A 20,218-nucleotide genomic window follows, 5' to 3' on the forward strand; every position below is an offset into this window, starting at 1 on the left:
CCCTCTGCGAGCTTCACTGTCTTGGTGCTCTGTTGCTGTGAGGAGACACTATGTATGGCCAGGGCAAGGTTTAAAGGAAGGCATTTACTTGGGGGCCTTGCGTACGGTTTCAAAGGGTTAGTCCGTGATCGTGGTACTGGAGGAGCATGGTGGCGCGGCAGCATGGTGGCAGGCAGGTAGGCGCGGTGTTGGAGCAATAGCTTAGATCTTACATCCTCATCTGCAGGCAGCAGGCAGAGAAAGAAAGCCTGGGCCTGCTGTGGATATTTGAAAACTCAAAGTGTCGCTTAGTGACACACCTCCTCCAAGATGGTCACACCTCATTATCCTTCCTAAACAGTTCTACCAAGTGGGGACTAAACACTCAAGCACACGAGCTTAGGGAGGCCACTCTCATTCAAACCTCCACATTCACGTTCTTACGTTATATAAGGACAGTCCCAACGTGCTTCCTCTCAGAGCTCTCCTGAACATTTGGGGGGTAATGTAAATGTTTTTGTTTTCTTAGATGAAGAGACGAGATGAGCGCATTCCCATGCCTTTCTAATTTTTTCTGAGTTCTCACTGCCAGGTTCAACATAGCTGCTCCGGCTCAAACTCCTCTCTGCTGACTGATTCAAACTGGCTTCTCTTGGATTCTCACTGAATTGCCTGGTTCAAACTAATTCCGGCAAGATGTACCTAATCTTCTGGCTCTTTCTGTTTTCACTATTTATAGTTTGTTGTCTCTGCAACTTGTCTCTATATAACTGTCCAGGTAAAATACTCTCTCTCTCTCTCTCTCTCTCTCTCTCTCTCTCTCTCTCTCTCTCTCTCTCTCTCTCTCTCTCTCTCTCTCTCTCTCCCTCCCTCCCTCCCTCCCTCCCGCCATACACCTTGGCTTTTCTTAAGTAGCCTCTCTTTCCTGTCTTGTTCTTAGAGTTTAGCAAAATCTTACCTGTGACTCACTTTGTCAAATCTTTTTCCAATACACCACTTTGTTTGTCCCCCAATTAGACATCTTTGTTTTTCTTTTTCTTTTCTTTTTTTCTTTCTTTTTTAGTGAGTGACTCCCAGGCAGGAGGGAGCACCAGAGAGGAGAGGAGGAACCGTTCTTCCAAGAAGAGCTCCAAGAAAGGCAGAGCATGCAGTTCCTCTTCCTCGTCAGATTCAAGTACAAAATCTTTTTTTTTCTTTTCTTTTTCTTTTTTTTCTTTTTTCTTTTTTTTTTTTAGACAAGGTTTCTCTGTGTAACAGCCCTGACTGTCCAGATTTGTTTTGTAGACCAGGATGGCCTCATAAACATCACTTTCAAATATGGCTGCTTCCTTCTATAAACTAATCTTACGTTCATTGTTTGGCATTAGTCGTGTGTACTAAAGGTGTGTCTGCATCCCAGACAGATGACATGGTCATCCAGAGCATGTCTGCATTCTAGATGGATGACATAGATCTCAAAAGGTCTTTGGATGTGATCCCTTGCCAGAGCAGCCATGTTGCTGGATTAAAATTCCTCTACAGGGTAAAATTCAGAAGAGGCAAATGGCTGGCATCACATTACCACAGAGAATCAAACTGATTCTTTAGGGCTTGGTCTTCATTCCCCCTTCTCACCTCTCCTCAGAATCACACAGAAGGACTGGTGTTTCTCTAATACTATTTCAATGGGAATAAATAAATCCACAGAAGTCAGCAAGGAGGAGAAAGTAGAGAACATGTGAGAAGGAGCATAGCTACCTTAACAGAAACATAGCAAGCTGAATAATACATAAAGATCAGTAACTTGGAATTTAATTTAACCTGATTAATATACTCCAGGGAATAATCAAAGATGGAAACGAGATGAAATATAGATGAGAAATCACAACAATAATAAGAGGAAATGCACTGAGAAATGAATAGAAATAAATAAAACTTAAGGGGCAGGCATAGGTGTTGTGTTATGCGTACAGATTTAGAAATAAGGCTAAAGAACTGTCCTGGAAACACATGCTTCCTGAAAGCACATGAAGATACAGAAAATATGAGAAAATATATACAGTAAGAACAGAGGGCTGTCAATAGCTCAGCACGCACAGGCACTGGCCACCAAGCTCGGTGGCCTGAGTTTGATGCCTGGGACCCACTGTAGAAAGAGACAAGTGACTCATGAAAGTTTTTATTTGATCTTCACAAGTATGTCATGGCTGGTGGGTGCATACCATACACACATATACACACTAACACCATCATCAGCATCACCATCAGCATCACCATCAGCATCATCCTATTACAGGACCAACAAAATGGTTCAGAAGATAAAAGCGCTGACAATCTGAGTCCTATTCCTACAACTTATGTAACGGTAGAAGGGGAGAATCAAGTCCAGAAAGTTGTCCTCTGAGCTCCAGTTAGATGGTTTGGCAAGTGCATGATGACCTCGCACACAGGAATATAAAAAAAGTAGAAACAGAAAGATCAAAATCCAGCTTATAGAAAAAGGAGGGGGAAATCAGTGGGAAAAACATTTCAGGAAGCATTGAACAGTAGCCTGGCATGGTGGAGAATGCCTGCAATCCCAACATTCTAGAAGCTGATGCAGGAGCATCACAAGTTAGACTGAGAGCCTCAAAATAAGGAAGTAAATAAATATCATGATGAGAAAATAAACATGACCGCATGCATTAACCTAGTGGAGACCACTATGCACTACATATGGTAACTTCCAAAGTTACAGAATATTTGCATCCTACAATGAAAAATGGGAAACTCTGGTTTTACTGAAATAAAAGGAAAATATACTAAACTGCAAGATACGATAGGATGGACAAACCCTCCATAGCTGCCTACATGTTCTTACTGAGCTACAACACTCATCTTCTTCTGCTCTCTGGAATTTGAGCCCTTGGTTCCCCAGCCTTTGACCTCAGGCAGAACCACACCACTGACTTTCCCAGTCTGTGCTTAAATATTTGTTGAATTTGTGAATAGTGTAACATGGTTTGGAAACTATGGTTCTCATCTGTCTATACCCAACTTCTACTGTCTGACTGAACCATGTAACATTGCAAAATTATTATTTTGGGGGGGTCAAAGTGGCTAACAATCAGCAATTTCATTTAATTTAGATCAATAGGAAGGGGGAAATAGAATGATCATGACGTGAGTGTGGAGACCTGTAAGAGACAATATGGGATGGATCAGGCCCGACTCTACTCTATAAAGACTCACTTGAAACCACAGACCTTTATAGACTTGAGGTCACATGACTACTAGACAGTTAGAAACAGCAAGTTTAAGGACTTGGGCCATTGATTCTGCTGCCTCACAGCATGAGCAGCGTCCAGGGCTATAGAATGCCTGCATCTGTTCTTGGTCAGTGGGTTTTCATTACGATGTTTAAATGAACAATTAAAGTGTCATCGTGACTGCAACACTTTTCAGAGTTCAGAGCATAATTGATAGAAGGTAAATTCGGAGAAAGATATCACCCAGTCACTTTCGGACCTCAAGACCACGGGCAGCACTGTGCATTCGGCTGATTTCCTCCCATTTTCTCCTGTTGACACTGTGAGCAATGATTTCTGCAAAATCCAAGTTTCCTTAAATTCTATCCAATGTGCACACAGAGAACTTATTTTTCATCAAGTTAACCTGGACTACCTCTTGAACCTGAACTTTTTGGAAATATTAGTGAGCTCTTCCTGAAAACTCCCTTATTATCTTTGATACCATACCTTACAATATTAGGCATGCCTGATGGCTTTTCTTTTCACCCAGCAGATACTGTCAGTATTGGCTAATGTGATGAAACAGCCATTGAGCTTCCAAAAGATGAAGCAGAAAGTGTAAAGGCAAAATTGTATTTTCATTTGTTACACTGACTATATTTAAAAAAAAAAATAAATGGAAAGTCAGGAAAAACAGAGAACAAGCAGGAAATAGCTCAGTAATAGGTCAAAGATCTAAATTAAAATGGTTGATTGAGGAGAGGAAAAAAAAAAAACCCAAACAAAAAGATGTGGCCTTCATGGTCCTTAGTGAATTAAGCTATTTTCAGCTTATTTTCAAACTTGCACGTATTAAATGAAAATATCTGCTTGCAGCAATAAAAAGATGCAATCTTTGTTCAAAGGGATTTGATAGCCATAAAGGTCGGGGAATGGCAGCCAACCCATTTTCCTTATCTTTAGCGTACTGTGTGAAATAACATCTTCAGTAGCATCTTTACCTTGACAGTGAAACGTCTCTTCTTTGGTGGGCTCCACACTGTGCCGGTTGAATGAATAAACGCTCTCAAAGGCCTTAAGGAGGTCACCAACACATAGGCTTTAAGAACCACAGATAGCTCTTCTGCTCTGAAGATTGCTGCACGTGGAGCAAGGACTGTAGTTTGATTCCTGAACAAATAAACAAGTAAAGGAATATAAAGAAATGAATAAATAAAACAGAGCGCTGCTTTTAGGAATGAGTATGCAGTGTGCGAATCACTTAAAGCTTGGTAAACTCCTCCCAACCTGCCTGGAGCCCAGCCTTAGCTGTGTGTGGGTTTCCTCAAACAGTTGTAGCTGTGGATTTTCCTCCTACCACCAGGGGGTGCACGAGCACAGAGACATGCCATCAAATCTCAGAACTGGAAGACTGAATCAAACAATTTTTCCCGCAAAGGAAAATAGGACTTAAAATAACTTTTAAAGATTTCTGAAAATTAAATTAGTCACATTCTCTGTGACCTCGGCTTTATGGTATTGTTTGAGTAGACTTGCATGCACGAGTTTGGGGGAGAAACTTTCCTCCTATCCGGCTTTCTCTGTCTCTCTATCTCTGTCTCTCTATCTCCGTCTCTGTCTCTTTGTTTCTGTCTCTGTCTCTCTCTCTCTCTCTCCGCAAAGACATTGAATTATTTACCATCAAGAATCTGCCATAATACTTCCTCTCCTACGTGACATCTACCTAACAAACACCCTTAGTTCCTGATAATTAAAGGGCAACTTAAAGGCCGAATATGAAGAAAACAATAAATAACACTAGTTTCTTGTTTTATGATGAAACAAACACATTTCTGCCATAAATACTACTGAAATATACATTATTTGCCTTTCTGTACCATGTCTATATGTCAAGTACCTAACCCTAACCAATAATATGCAGCTTGTGCTTATGACAACTGTAGAAGTTAAAATATTATGCAGAAGGTACATATGATTTCTCAATAAGTACTATTAAGTGCTGATACATATAGTAATTATACAATTGGGTGAGGCAAGTTCGTCTTGTCTTGAATGACATAATTAATGTATCTATTTTCCCCTCTGAGATCCGCATAGGTTCTAAAATCCTTTACCTGGCATTTGCGGAATCCAGGAGACTAGGAATGGACAAATGGTGGGGAGTGGGAGGAAAGAACTGGAGGGAGGGGGGGAGGGAGGCCGAGCACTGGCAGTATGAAGGAGAAAGGAGAAACATGGAGGGAGGTTTAAGTGGGGAGAGGTATGGGAGGGAAGGGCACAGGGGGAGGGCAGGGGAGGGACAGGATGCTCAAACCAGCCCTACGGAAACCTACTCTTACATTTTCCATAGGAGAGTTTCCTCACAACTTCCCTAAGCAGGGTACGATGCTCCTCCCACCCAGAAGCTATAGGTTACAAAATAAAAAGCCCAGTGCCCTGTGGGATCCCTGCCTAGAGTTGTTGGCCAGCAGTGTCTCAGAGATCTCCCAAATATCAGGGACTATTGCCACGGCTCTTGGTCACCCACCGGGACCTGAGGGTAAGATTCTATTGCCGAAGACGCCATACACTTTGGTCACAGGACATGGAGACAGCATGTAGCTTTGACCAGGAAGCTTCCTTCTCTGCTGGCCAGCATTTGCAGGACTGGAAATTGCTAAATGTAGGTTCCTGGGGTAGGAGGAAAGTCATCAACAGTCCTACCCACTAGTGAACCTCTGAACTACAATAATGACCAGACTGGCAAAACATGCACAAAGGAGCAATAGTGGTATAAATGTCATGGGATGTGCAAGCGCTTTTTGCTTGGACTTCTAGCATCCCTCCACAGGAGAAAATGGTTGTCTAGCACTGGGAATCTCACTGGAAATCTGCCTGGAGAGCTCATAGGCTCCAGGGTTAAACCTACTAATATTTTGTTAGATGGACATAGTACTAAACTGCTTTCTAAACTCCTATCTGCATAGATTAGTGTAGCTCTTAGGCCTCATCAGAGAAGTTCCTTTGTATAGTGGACAGTAGTTGGTGCAGAAACACATGGCAGGTCAAAGTTCAGAGATAACGGTCAGTGGGTTGCTTGGCTACAAACAAGACATATGCATTACCCCAGGGAAAAGGAGGCAGAAGGACTGTAAGAGCCCCGGAACAGAACTGCTGCCCCCACGAACTCACAGCTGCCCCCATGAACTCACAGCAGTTGTGGTTTTTTCACTAGACCTGCATAAGATCAAGCCATTCAACAGTCCAATTTGAGGCAGGGAGGGTCTGAGGAGCCCCCACCCCTAACCGAGGAGCTGTTGGTAGTTGAGAGGGAGTCCATTTCCTTTAAGAGTGTGGCCCCTTAATGAGTGAGTTAACCCAGAAGCAGAAAGAGTCAAATGGTATATACTCACTTATATCTGGACACTAGCCCAAGGGATATGTCCCATGAAAGTCTTCACTTACCAGGAAAGTGGGACAGAGAGGAGGACATCCTATTGGGACTCTAGGTGAGAGAAGCATGGGAGAATGGGGAAATAGAAGGATCCAGAGGGTTTTAGAAACCTACAAGAACATTATGATAGACAGATCTGGGCCCAGGGGTCCTGCTCAAACTATGGCACCAGCCAAGGACAATACATGCAGGAAACTTCAAACCCCTACACAGATCTAGCCAATGGACAGGACATTCTCCACAGTTGAGTGGAGAGTGGGGTCTGACTTTCACATGAACTCTGGTGCTCCATATTTGACTAGGTCCCCTTGATGGGGAGGCCTGGTGGCCCTCAGAGGAAGGATAGCAGGCTGCCAAGAAGAGTCTTGATACCCTATGAGCATATACAGGGGGAGGAGGTCCCTCTCAGTCACAGTTATAGGGGAAGGGAGTAAGGGAAAAATGGGAGGGAGGGAGGAATGGGAGGATACAAGGGATGGGATAACAATTGAGATGTAATATGAATAAATTAATAAAATATATTATTTAAAAAAAGAGTGTGGCCCCTGATAGGGTGATCCCACTGCAGTGCATGGCTTTACACCCATATCTACATAGGTAGTACAAATTGGACTTGGTGGTTATTTAAAAAATGAAGGCATGAAGGTGTTGGGGGTGTGTGTGATAGATCTCAGAAGAGTTAGGAGGAAGAGAAGGGAGAGACTAGGACCAAAATACATTGTACAAAATGCTCAAAGAATTAATGCAAATATTATATTTAAAGTATCCTCTCCTGGAAACACCTTGATACTCTTTCTTAGAATGTAGGCGTCATAAAAATTTAATAGCTAAGAAAAATCCATTCAGGCATACTCAAAGACTAAAGCAATGTCATGCAGGTATAAAACAGGAGTTAAATTTTTATAGTTTTACATTGTCAAGGTTCTAAATTCAATTTACATTAATGTAGCTTACTAGCTAAGAGTCCAATTTACCCAAATGTTTATTCTACAGCAGCAGAAATTTGAATTAGCCTAAGAGAAAGTCAATGATGACATCCCCTCTTAAGACACAATAACTGAGGGTTTTTTTTGGGGGGGGGTGCTAGAAATTCACCAAGTTACAGCCTCCCACCCTACCCCATCCTAACACCCAAGCTCTCGGGTATGAGATCTGGGCTTGGGTTTTGTTTTGTTTTGTTGTTTTGTTTTCTTGCTTCGTTTAATACAATGCTGGAGAAAACATTCCACACGATTGTCTTACAGCTGTTGGCGTTGCCAGTCCCATGGTTTCCATGAAAGTGGCTTTGCTGCTTTTGAGAGGTGGCTGGAAGCTCTGGGCTGTGACTGGGTCCCCTGACCCTGGCACACAGAGGGACTCACTGGAAGTCGCAACTCTGAAAAGAGTCATAAGAAAGAGACAGTCATTCTTGTTGGTTCCTGGAATTGCTTTCCAAATTAGAGCGTGTTGCGTCCAAACTACAGGGCCAGTCCCTCCACTCAGAAGGCTGGCTGGATCTGTGAAGAATGCATGATCGGGGAGGATTTGCTTTGAAAGGTGTGTGTGTGTGTGTGTGTGTGTGTGTGTGTGTGTGTGTGTGTGTGTGTGTATGTGTGTGTGTATGTGTGTTCCTTTCGCCCCTGCCCTAACCAGGGGAAAAAGCAGCTGTAATATCTGATCTCAATTATTTTGCTCAGAAAAAAAAAAAAGCCTCCACATTTTTAACCATCCAACTTAAAGCTGACCTCCATCCACACTGCTGAGGATGCTCTGTCGCTGACAGAAGCACAGCAGTAGAAGCTGACTGTGGTGTGATCAGCACTCAGAAAACGAGCTGATTTCCAGACAATCTATTGTTTTACATACTTAGGTTGGTTATGCCTCATGGCCTTGAAAACCTCACAAGAGTCTTTAACTACTTCAGAAAGGTATACGCTTACACAGATAAAGAGTAGCGTGGTCTTTGAACAGTTACACTGAAATGTTTCAAAAGTGAAAAATGTTAGGTAAGCTGCTTTATCCTGTTAGATAAGCTACAAAGTAAACCAAAAAAAGCATCCCCACATCACAAGTAAATGCATACACACCAACTTTTGAAATAAAGAAACACGAGGGTTCAAGAAGCATTTCATTCTTTCTAAAACATAAATGAATATGATTGCAATAAATACCAATGTGCCTATGCTAATATATATATGTGTTTTTGTTTTTAATTTTTCAAGTGAGGCATCTTAATGGTCAATGCCTGGATTATTTCTCAAGTTTACATAGAATTACCTCATGCATACTTCTCAGTGGCTTATAGTATCCCATTTAATAATATACATAATTAGAGCATCCTTCTCTACTGTGCACTTATTTTTGAAATATTTTTTATTATTTTTACAACATTGTGACGACCATTACCATAGAACTATTTTGGTGTACCTGTACAGGTTTATCCAAATTCTTCTAGGCAAGAAAAGTCACCATGACAATGGGTAAATGCACCATAACTTTGTTAGACATTATCAAATTACATTTTAAACAAATTGTCCCAATATCCTAACTTACACTCTATGCAAGACTATGTGGGCATTGCTGTTTTTCTTCCAGGTCACAATGTTTTACTTGTAGATCAAACAATTTATCCAGGTCTCAAAATGTAATGAAGCCTTTAAATTATTTTTCCATTTGTGCACACTCCATCAATACTAACATAGTTTAATTTAAAACATTTCACACTCTTAAGTAGAAGTCACAGAAAGAGAGCTGTTTGATGCAGTCCCATAGCTCATTATTTAGCATAGTATGACTTTGTGCAAAAAAGTGCTGATAGTCTATTAGTAAGGCGTTCCTAGTAATGAAGTCCCATATATCATAACAACAGAATTGTAATTATTTAAATTGCTTCGGTTTTGAAGTTAGCAAATAAAAAGCCAATAGAAGGTCATTCCTTTCCTTGGAAATCACAACCTTAATTCATTCTCTCTCTCTCTCTCTCTCTCTCTCTCTCTCTCTCTCTCTCTCTCTCTCTCTCTCTCTCTCTCTGTGTGTGTGTGTGTGTGTTGGTCTAAGAACAATTTATAGAAGTTGGTTTTCTCCTTCCAACAGGTCCCAGGGCCTGAACTCAGGTAGCCAGGCTTAGAAGCAAGCATCTTTAGCCACTGAGCTATCTCCCTGGCCTGAAAAATCACAACTTTGAAAAGGCTGATACAGGAGCCTGTATGCAGTGTGGTGCTGGCCAAGCATGTACTTAGCATGTCCATGACCATAGGTGCAATCCTCAGCTGTGGGGGAAGAAAATTTAAAATGTTGACTAAATTCCTCAAACTTGTGAAAAGAAAAATAAATGGTCTCAATTAAAATTTTACTGACTATATTCATTTGTCAGAAGTTATTACTGAGGAAAATTGTACCTCTGCAGAAGAGTTCATCTGTAGCTCTCTTCGATACAATGAGACAACAGTGTCATTGACTCTAATTTTCTTCCACCTTGCCAAAAAAAACAAAAAACAAAAAACAAAAACAAAAACAAAAACAAACAAAACAAAACAAAACAAAAAAAACCCAGCACTTGAAATCTAAGCACATTTGAGTTTGCAGAGCTAGACAGCCTAGTTTTACCGGGCTAATATTTCAATGGTGTTGTTGAGAGGAGTGCCAGACAGAAAAGGAGAAAGAAAACAGAAAACACATCTTAGTCTTCATTTTCTGGAAGAGTTCATGCGAAAATGGCCAAGAATGTTTAAAGATCCTTCATTAGCCCCTGAAACCGCGATAAAATCTCAGAATTTAATACTGATTAAATAAAGTTCATGGTAATTTTGTCCAGGCATGGTGGCGCATGCCTTCAATCCCAGCACTTGGGAGGCAGAGGCAGGCGGATCACTGTGAGTTCGAGGTCAGCCTGGTCTACAAAGCGAGTCTAGAACAGCCATGACTACACAGAGAAACCCTGTCTCGAAAAACCAAAAATTAATAAATTAATAAATAAAGTTCATAGTAATTTTTTAAAAAAGTGCATAAGTTGATAAACTCCATCTTCCACTGTATTGCTTCAGGCCTGCTGATGGCTACAGTTTATGATTTAAAAAAAAACTTTCTAAATTAGTTATGCCTTGGTATTTAAATTAGCCCTTATTTGAGTGTGGAGAAAATGAACAGACATAAACTTCATTACTATACAGAAAATGCAACCATATGTTATGTGAATGTTATAAATGATTGTGAAAGTTATCTTATGTTACATATTTGCGGGAGGCTCCTTTTAGATCTTGTATTTGGTGTATCCATCCAAAGTTCTGGGTCAGTCAGCCCATTTCTTCCCTGCTCTACTTCCTTGCTCCTGACACCTAGACACATTCAGAAAGCCTAGAACTCTCCCCACAACACAGCTGAAAGTAGCCTCCTCCGTTTCTTTAAGGAGTTTGCGAGGTGAGGCGCTGTCACATGGGTCGTCTTCCAAAATATTCTCTGATGCATGGACGAAGGATAGTTAAAATGTTTCAGGAACAGTTACAGTAAAGTGCCTAGCATGCAGCTGTGAAGTTTCCTTGCCCACAGCGTGAGCTATAGTACACAATAGATTCAGATATGAAGTACTAGCTAGTGACTAGTGCTGTGCTTTTACTTATTGCCAACCCTTAGCCTATTCCAGAGCGCAGAAGCCTGTAAACTTACTAGTCACCTGGAGTAAAACTGGACCGTTTGTTAGGGATGTACCAAGACTGCCTTTCTCACGCCTTTTAGAATCTGGTAGAGTGTGTCCAAGTGCCTGCTGACTGGGGTGCTGTCATATGAACAGGAAGACTGAGCCAGAAGTAAGAGACCTGTCTTTGCAATTCCTTTCTTTCCCATTTCTGTTCTGGCCAACCCCACACTGGGCTCGTGACCCTGGGGAGGAGTCTTCCAGAATATGGTTCCCATGAGTCATCTAAACTTTTCACAGTACTAAAACACAAGGCAGTCCCACACCAGGTCCTCCCGTCAGTGATGACATGGTATGGAGAAGTTGAGCCAACCCATGGTTACAAATCAAAATGTTACCCTAATGAACTAAAAATACTTCCTTTGGTTAGTAATTCCTCCTGCTCTGTGTAGCATGTAATTATATACAGCACAGGTAAAGACTAAAAACTGGAAAACCTGTGTACTGGGAAAGATTAGCTGCCAATTTCCTGGTGTATTTGACTTAATGTTTTGCCCCATAGCTAGTAATTAATATGAAAGTAATAGCAAAAGTGTAATTATGTTTCACAAATGTTAGAAAGTTGTCTTGCATTTCTTATTAAGAAACTAAATATAGTGTTTTATATTTTACATTTCTAGTGAAGATGTGATTAGTAATTAATAAAGATTTGAGGTTAGAAGTATAAATAAGTACAATTATAAGAACATAAATTGCTTCTTCTGCCTGAGGGTATTTGCAAGTCTTAATGCTTAACTTGCAGGTATAAAAGTTATAAAAATATAACCTCAAAACTCACATGCATCACAAATATGACTTCAGAAATGCACAAGATGAAGTTATACAAATACAGGAAAAAACTTCAATTTAGTCACCAAGCAAAGACTACAGATAGAGGGGCACACGTAGCATTGGGAATAAATGGCCTACTGTTTTCTCCCCCTGAGCCTGAGCTATTGTTAGCACCCCAGGCCAAGTAAACCACCCTGATGTAGACTGTGAAGCACAGGCAACTGCAGAAAGGCCTAGAGTGAACTACAGGGTAAGTGGAGATGATCCAATACAAATACCACACTTGGAAGAGAGGAGCTGGGGCCCCAGTTCCCTCAGCTGTATGTACGTGCATTCACATATAAGAGAAAAATGAATGAGAAGTAATAGTATCTTGATCTCCAACAGGACTATTTACATAGGGCAGCAGACTATGGCTTAGACTGCTTTTGTTAGGTAAAATCACTGATTTTGTTAGGTAGAACATTGATTGATCAAATATCAGCAACTACATGGTCAACCCATGGGATCCACTAGAGGAAAAAATGAAAAAGGTATAATCAGGTAAGACTGAGTGCTTGGGCTCAGGGAACACCATGGAAGAGTGGGCAGAAAGATGCTAAGAGTCAGAGGCCAGGGAGGACCTGGGAAAACAGTGCCTTCTGACCATGGCAGGCTATTGTACCCATGAACTCACAGCAGCTGTAATCACCTACATGGGACACGAGCAATCTCAAGTCTGCCAGCATTCCAATAGGAACTATAAGATAAGAAATATCCTCACTGCTTAATCCGCTCCCATCTTTAAATGATGATGAAAAATCACAGCTGCAAAGCAGAGTGGGTGGAGAATAAATGATTGGAAAATAGGTGACTAGACAGTAGCTAAGGGCATTTACAAGTCTAGTTTTCTAGACTTTCTGGGTACCAAGTTGTCATTCCTAATACATGGTATATGTGACTTAATGGGGAATAATGGTGACAGCCCATTGGCCAGAAGTGAAATACCATCTTGCTGTGAATGTAGCATATTGCATTAAACACGAGCATGTCACAGGGCCAACCATATGGCCTTCCATTTGTATGTGGCCCAATGCCTTATGGGAAAAAGACACAGATGAACATACCTTAAGCCACCAACCCTTGACAAGGTTATTTGAGGAATATCAGTCAGTCATCCTTTCACCTCTTCATCAGGGTACCAAACAGGGATGCCAGGAATGGGCTTAACTTAGGACCAAAGTTTGACCAAACAGAAGGACCTTGCGTCTTAGAAGACATGAGTGAAGCCAACCATGATGAATATTCTAATTTGTCCAACATAGTACCAATGTTATTTCCAAAAAATTTAACAGACATTCGAAATTACATTTCCAAAATTGTGTTTGTTAATAAATAATGTGATTATTATTCAATTCCTTAGCCTAAGTTCAGTGTCTTTATCTAAAAAAAAAAAATTATAATAATGGTCTTAGGAGATGGCTTAGGGGTTAAAGAGCACTAGCTGCTCTCGCAGAGGACCTGGGGTTCAGTTTCCAGAATCTTCCTCCACCACTGGACTTCCACTTTCAGGGAATCTTCTTCTGCCCTCCATAGGCACCAGACATATACATGGAGCATGTATATACATACAGGCAAAATACTCATATGCAAAATAAAATAAAAATAACTTCAAAAAGTAACGATAAAAATGATCTACTTCATAGGAACAGCAACAAAACCAAACACAAAATTTTCTTAAAGTGCTTTGCACATATATTAAATGCTCAAAGATCACTAATTCAGGCCTGGAGAGATGACTCAGCAGTTCAGAGCTGGACCTGGTCTTGCAGACAAGTTCAGTTCTTAGCACTTACCAGGAGGCTCACGATTGCCTGTAAGTCCTTACCGAAGGCTGTCCAAGGCCTCTAGCTCTGCAGGAACTGTGCTTCCATGCACATAACCCCACCTCACCCCCCAACACACACACGATATTTAAAATCATGGTAAATAGCTACTATTAGTGAGAACTTAGAATATTGTTTACAATATTCTAGAAACTGCCTAACTTTCAAAACTACTAAGTACAGCAAAATATTTTTTCTTTTTATCCTATTCCACACTCTGATCCTCCCTATTCCATACTATGATTCTCCTTATCCCATGCTCTGATAGTCACTTTCAGTCAAGGGCTGTTCAGTCACTCACAAGATTATTTTATTGTTTGTTTGTCTTGAGAGGTCTCTCTACAGCTCCGGATGTCCTGGAACTCAATATGTAGACCAGGCTGGACTCAAACTCATCGGGATCTCCCTGCCTCTGTCTTGCAAGTGCTGGGATTAAAGGCGTGGGCCACCATGGCCAGCCTTGATTACTACTTACTTCTTAGAGTGATATGTACACATGTGCCCACAGAGGCAAAAAGGGGTCACATGACCCCCTGGAATTGCATAGCCATCTTACAGGCTATGGTAAGCTGGTCAACATGGGTGCTAGGAATTGAACTCAGGTCCTCTTCAAGAGCAGAAAGTACTCTGAATTGCTGAGCCATCTCTTAGAACTCATATAAGTCTTAACCATCTAGTAGCTGCCCTTAGCCTCATAAGAGCAAAGTGGGAAATACGTATAATAAAGATGACTGCATAGACTCAACTGCTCTCTACTCATGAGTAGACTGTGAGGATGTGCACTGCACCCTGTTCTTTCATTGTGTTTAGCCTCCTGTGGTCTTAAGAAAGGAAGGAGTTCAGCTCCTGTTCTGGTTCCGTCATTTAAAGGATTTTTTTTCCCGTTAGGTTCTAATCCTGTGTTACGTCATAAGTAAAGTTGTAACTGATTCACTTAGCATATCTGAGCCTGCTTCTCTATACTTTGTTCAAAGAAAAAGTTCCTGCCAACAACACATATCTAAACAGAATTAACTTCAAAATGGATTCATAGAAAAATTTCCTAGACAATTGCAGGTCATTGTTTAAGATTCTGTATCCTCCAAATGCACTGAGTCCTTAACAAATCTTTACTTTCATCTTATGAAAGCAGCATTGGCCAAAGTGTCTTTGAAAGAATAAACACAGCAAATACATAAAGGTATTATTAGGATTTATTTCTGTCCTCATTTGGGCAACTCACTCAGAGGTAATTCCTCAAAATCTGAAATCATTGCATTACTATGTGTGTCGCAGGTATCATGACTGCCTCTTGGTGGCCTCAATGTCTCTCTCATGCTGTTATCCTATAAAGACATGCCACAACACAAACACACAGCACACCACACTCCAATATCATAGCCTTCAGGGGAGGAGGGAAGCAGAGCATGCACTCTGTTACACAGCAATGCGCATTAAAGGAGTAGTCACTGTACAAAATCCCCACCAACCAAGCCATCCGTCAGTCTCATGCCTATCAAAGATTCAGCAAATGCAAGCTGCAAGTGGCCTTCTTTCTGGTCTTTTTCAGGGGAAGTGTCAAAGTCACACAGTTCTACAAAACTAATTTTCCCCATGGACTCCTCTGTGTTTTGACTATGACAACATAAGAACCTTGAATTTTGCTCATTTTCCTTGGTAATAAAGGCTGTATCCAGACTACCACTTCAATTTTCGTGCCCTATGATTTCACTGCAATGACCAAACAGCATGAAAGATTGTTTTATTACTTTAAGGCAGCTTAATTTTCCTTTGATATTTTCCTACATGAATTTTCCAGAAGACAATTTAAAAAGGAAAAAAGAAAAGAAAATGCTTGACTACTCCAGCAAGTCCCAAGATGAATAATTTAACATAAATTAATGAGCATCATTAATAACAATTTGAAATCCAGCTTCCAACAAATATTAATACATAAGAGCCTGGTAAATATGACAATAAAGTAGATGCCTAAATCCACCTGCTGTAAAAATAAGTTAATCCCTTTATTAATATCATACCATTTCTCTCAGGATACGTTTTCTGGAATAAATCATGAAATAGTATTGATTTAATTTGCATCGAAATAATTAATGGCTTACCAGAATCTGCAACAGTAATTATAAATTCTTTTTAAGTGTAGTGTAGTCAATAATAATTTAAATGTAATATACAAACACTGTGAATAACGGTTGCTATTTAAATGAAACCAGGCATTACCATGGTCTTGAATGGCAAACCCACAGGGTATGTCCCTGTAACTTTTATACCATATTTTACCATATTAAAAGTACAGGGTTGCTATCAAGTAGCTTCTCTTTGCATATTGTTTGCAAATACATGTATTCTATTTGAGCCAACTTTTTTATATCAAGGTTTTCGTAATTTATGAATCCCAGGATAGGATAAGCATATAGAAGACCCAGGGACTCCCAACACTTGACTAAATGAGGTCTCGGGGGCACTAGGAATGGAGGTGCCAGAAATAGGCCATGAGCGTGGGACACTCCAGGAAAGCAAACCAATACGGAATTACTAAACTGTCTTATCCTGAGCTTCCTTGCTGGCAACCGTGCAGTGGTGGGATTGGAGTCTGTGGGGGGTCAGATTTGACTGGTTAGCGTTGGAAGACGGGAGTGGATTCTACCAGCCGGAAGCCAGGAGGGCAGCAGACAGAAGCCTGCCACGCCCTAGCCCAACTTCCTGAAGCGGGGTCTCAGTTTTCCACCTCAGCTAGTGAAGAGGACCACTAGCCTAGCTCAACTGTTATTTCGTGTCTTGTATATCACTAAAGAATTAACCAAATTCAGTGAGGCAAACGTCCAAGCCGCTGCTCTTTAAAACTGAGAATTAGGCAATTCAAAATTTGAATCCTTTCTCTGCTTATCCGAGTTATAATCTTCAGTGCTAATCTGTTTCTTTTCCATAAATGATTTAAGCTAATTAATGAAATTGAAATAACTATGTCTATAGTTATTTTTTCTAATGTTACTCAAAAACTTCATTTCTTGTATTGACCAGATTGTATGTACATATGTATGCATGCAAGCATGCATGTATATTGTGTGTGTGTGTATACATATATATATATGTGTGTATATTGAGTTATTGAACTAGTATCCATAGATTTGCCACCCAAAGCCTGGTTCAGGTCTAGTTTTGCTTTTTGTGGTACTGGGGTCCCTTGTATGTTTGTCAAACACTCTACAACTGAGCTGCATCCCAGCCTTCCTTTTCATTTTTTTATTTTGAGACAAGGTCTTACTAAGTTGCTTAAACTGTCTTAAACTTACTCTGTAGCTACCCTTGACTTTGTGATTTTCCTGGCTCCTAGGCTCCCCCAACCCCCACCCACGGGGGAGGGGGGCAGGTAGGATTCCAGTAAATACTGCTTATTTGCATGTCCCTTGAGCTAGTTAGTTTTGACACCCTCTAGGGTCATTTGGGAAGAGGGAACCTCGATTGAAGGTATGCCTTGATCAGACTGGCTGTGAATTGTCCGAAGGGCATTATCTCCATTGCTAGTTGATGGGCTGTACTGAAGTGGGTCTAAGCTTTTTTTTTCCCCCAAAGGTATAAAGCAAGGAGCAAGGCAATATCAGCTTTATCAATTCCTACCTCCAGGTTTCTGCTTGAGTTCCCACCCTGACCTCCCTCACTGATGGGCTGTGAGCTGGAATTGTGAGCAGTATAAACCCTTTTCTTCCCTAAACTGCTTGTAGTCAGTGTATTTTTCACAACAGACCCTTCAGTAAAGGAATCACCCTTAAATTAAAATGATGTGCTCAGCAAGATGAGAGCCGCATAGAAGGATGACATAAAATAAAAGCTTTCGGTGCAGGGTTTTGTAGTCCATAGACTACTTCTGTCTAGATCAGTGGTTTTCTTCTTTAATTTATATATTTATTCACTTTGCATCCCAATCACAGCCCCCTCCCTTCAGTAAACAATCCCGAAGTTGAACTTTCCTTGTTTTTAGCCACTACTCAGATGACAGAGAAAAAGCTAATAGGAAGTAAAAGACCATTTGTATTTTGCTATTGGTTTTTACATATCTTAAAGAAAATATTTGTGGCATTCAATATTGTTCCAGGCATCTTCAATGAATTAGGTCTATATAGTCATTGATTTAAAAAGTCCAGTGAGTTCTAGTATCACTTAGTGGACCCTACTCATGAAAAAAATTCAATATTATTTTTGGTCCCAATAGATTCCATCCAGTAGATGATGGATTTAAAGCTCAATTTAGAAGTAGCAGAAAGAATTCAAGATGGCTGGTAGCAAAGGAAGAAATATATAAAAAACATGGGTTTCCCCCCTTTTGTTCCTCATCTAATGAAGGAATCATGTTAATTATGAAACTGAGTCTTTATTGTACATCTTTGCATAATGAACAAAAAATCAAATTGATTATTTTATAAAGGTGAGGTGGAAAAGGAAGCGTACACAAAATGCCCAATGAAGAGAGTGATGGGACAAAGCAGTGTTTTGGTAAGCTAGAGGAAACTCTTTAGGAAATTAGAGGTGTTTAAATGAAGAATTTGGCAGAAATTTTGTTGTGTGATAACTGCCAGTGAGACACTTCAAAGCATAAAGGTGCCTGCAGCCAAGTATGAAGACCTGGGTTCAATCCCTGGAACCTACATATTTGAAGGAAAGCATTAACTCCACTGGATTGCTCCCTGACCTCCACTGGTGTACCATGGCTTACCCCTCCCCAAGTCAATCAGTCAGTGAATAAATAAATGTTGTGGGTTGAGTAATACTAAATCTTCCTTTGGTATCATTTTTTTTCTTCAACCGTACCACCTTACAAATAAACTATTCTTTAAAAAATTAAACTACTTAGGGTGAGGGTTAAGGTTAGGGTTAGGCCTTTGCAACTGGAGGAGGTGTTAGAAGAGGCGGTTTCACTTTGATTGCCTAATCACCATGATGCTCAGTTCCCTCAGAGGGTCATTTTCACCTGGCTCTCCTACCACTGGGCCTCAATTCCCTGTGGCAGCTTCAGTGGGCTTGGGGTGCTTTTCCCAAGAGAAGTTGGGGGTCACTAGTTGGCCAGCAAAAATAGCTTTAGAGAAAAAGCACATGAGGTTTTTAATAAGGATTCTGAAATGCAAGAATGCTCAGTCAGTTTCATGCATCTAGAGTGAAAAATGACACAAGTTCATGAACAACATTATCCACCAAATGATCTACAATTCACCTGCCTCAGGGTTACTTGCCCAGCCGCCCGCCCTGTAGCTGCCGCTAGTTTCTCACAGAAGGTCGCTTTTTACTCAGCACCTTTGTTCATCCCTCAGTCTAACTTTTCTTTCCCATATCATTAAAAAAAAAAAATAGTATACTTTAGTCCTAGGAGTCCAAGTTAACATTAAGGCACATATTTCCAACTAGAATTTTCTTAAGTTGATTAGAGACACTAGAGGTTTCTCTCTAGTTTTGCCTTCAGCTGTGAGCCACATTCTGTATGATTAAGGGTTTTCACCCACCAAGAGCTTAAAATGTTGTTTCAATGGCTCCCACACAGCCAAATGCTGTATTAAAATCTGTCTAACAGGTAACAGTTTCTTTAATTAAGATCTCAGTGGCGTCTTGGCACTGTATCCTTTTGTTCTTGGCATGTGTGGATTTACCAATACATTGTGTAATTGGAAAATTTTAAGTACCATTTTGTGGGTTGCACTTTGTGTTTTATAGCCTTCTATGAATATAGTTAAAGGTCCTTTCCCTTAAATGTCACAACACTGTTCTAAATGTGGCTATTGACTGGCCCACACTGGGTAAGAGGAAGGATAAGGAGAGATGGCTCAGAGGTTAAGAGCACTGACTATTCTTCCAGAGGTCCTGAGTTCAATTCCCAGCAACCACATGATGGCTCACAACCATCTATAATGTTATCTGTTGCCCTCTTCCGGCATGCAGGTGTTACATGCAGACAGAGAATTGTATACATAATAATAAATAAATAAATCTTTTAAAAAAAAAAGGAAACTGAAACACTTGCAAAGAAGGTAACAGAAGATGAATGAACAGATCCAGTTTATTTAAACACATCATCTTTCTCTTCCTCTTAGCAATTCTATTTAGAATCAGAGGAAACATTCCTGTGCCTGCAATATCTGTGTCACTGGGTCATAAATAGTGATGGCTTCATACTTGAAAGGTAAATAGAGCCCTATATCTTAACTCTCTTCCAGGGAAAAATTTTCAGGTCCAGTTGTGACATTGTTAAAATGCAGTGCTACTAAGCATACCTAATTCCAACCCTAAAGGGTGGGGGAAGACAGAGGGG

The 20,218-nt window shown here is 40.6% G+C and overlaps 1 protein-coding gene across 6 annotated transcripts in view; it reads right to left on the reverse strand.

Annotated features, from left to right (window-relative positions):
• CPED1 (cadherin like and PC-esterase domain containing 1) overlaps positions 1 to 20,218 on the reverse strand; it is a 279,052-nt gene that overhangs the window by 157,150 nt on the left and 101,684 nt on the right. For all 6 annotated transcript variants that reach the window (XM_084785389.1, XM_084785391.1, XM_084785392.1 and 3 more), the window contains exons 5-6: positions 7,864 to 7,996; positions 4,190 to 4,358 (exon numbers count right to left, since the gene is read on the reverse strand). In XM_084785389.1, coding sequence (XP_084641515.1) covers positions 4,190 to 4,358; positions 7,864 to 7,996 — 302 coding nt within the window. The remainder of the gene's footprint in view (positions 1 to 4,189; positions 4,359 to 7,863; positions 7,997 to 20,218) is intronic.

Source organism: Acomys minous (genome assembly GCF_964271855.1).
Source record: "Acomys minous genome assembly, chromosome: 6".
In the NCBI taxonomy this organism is placed as follows: Eukaryota; Metazoa; Chordata; class Mammalia; order Rodentia; family Muridae; genus Acomys; species Acomys minous.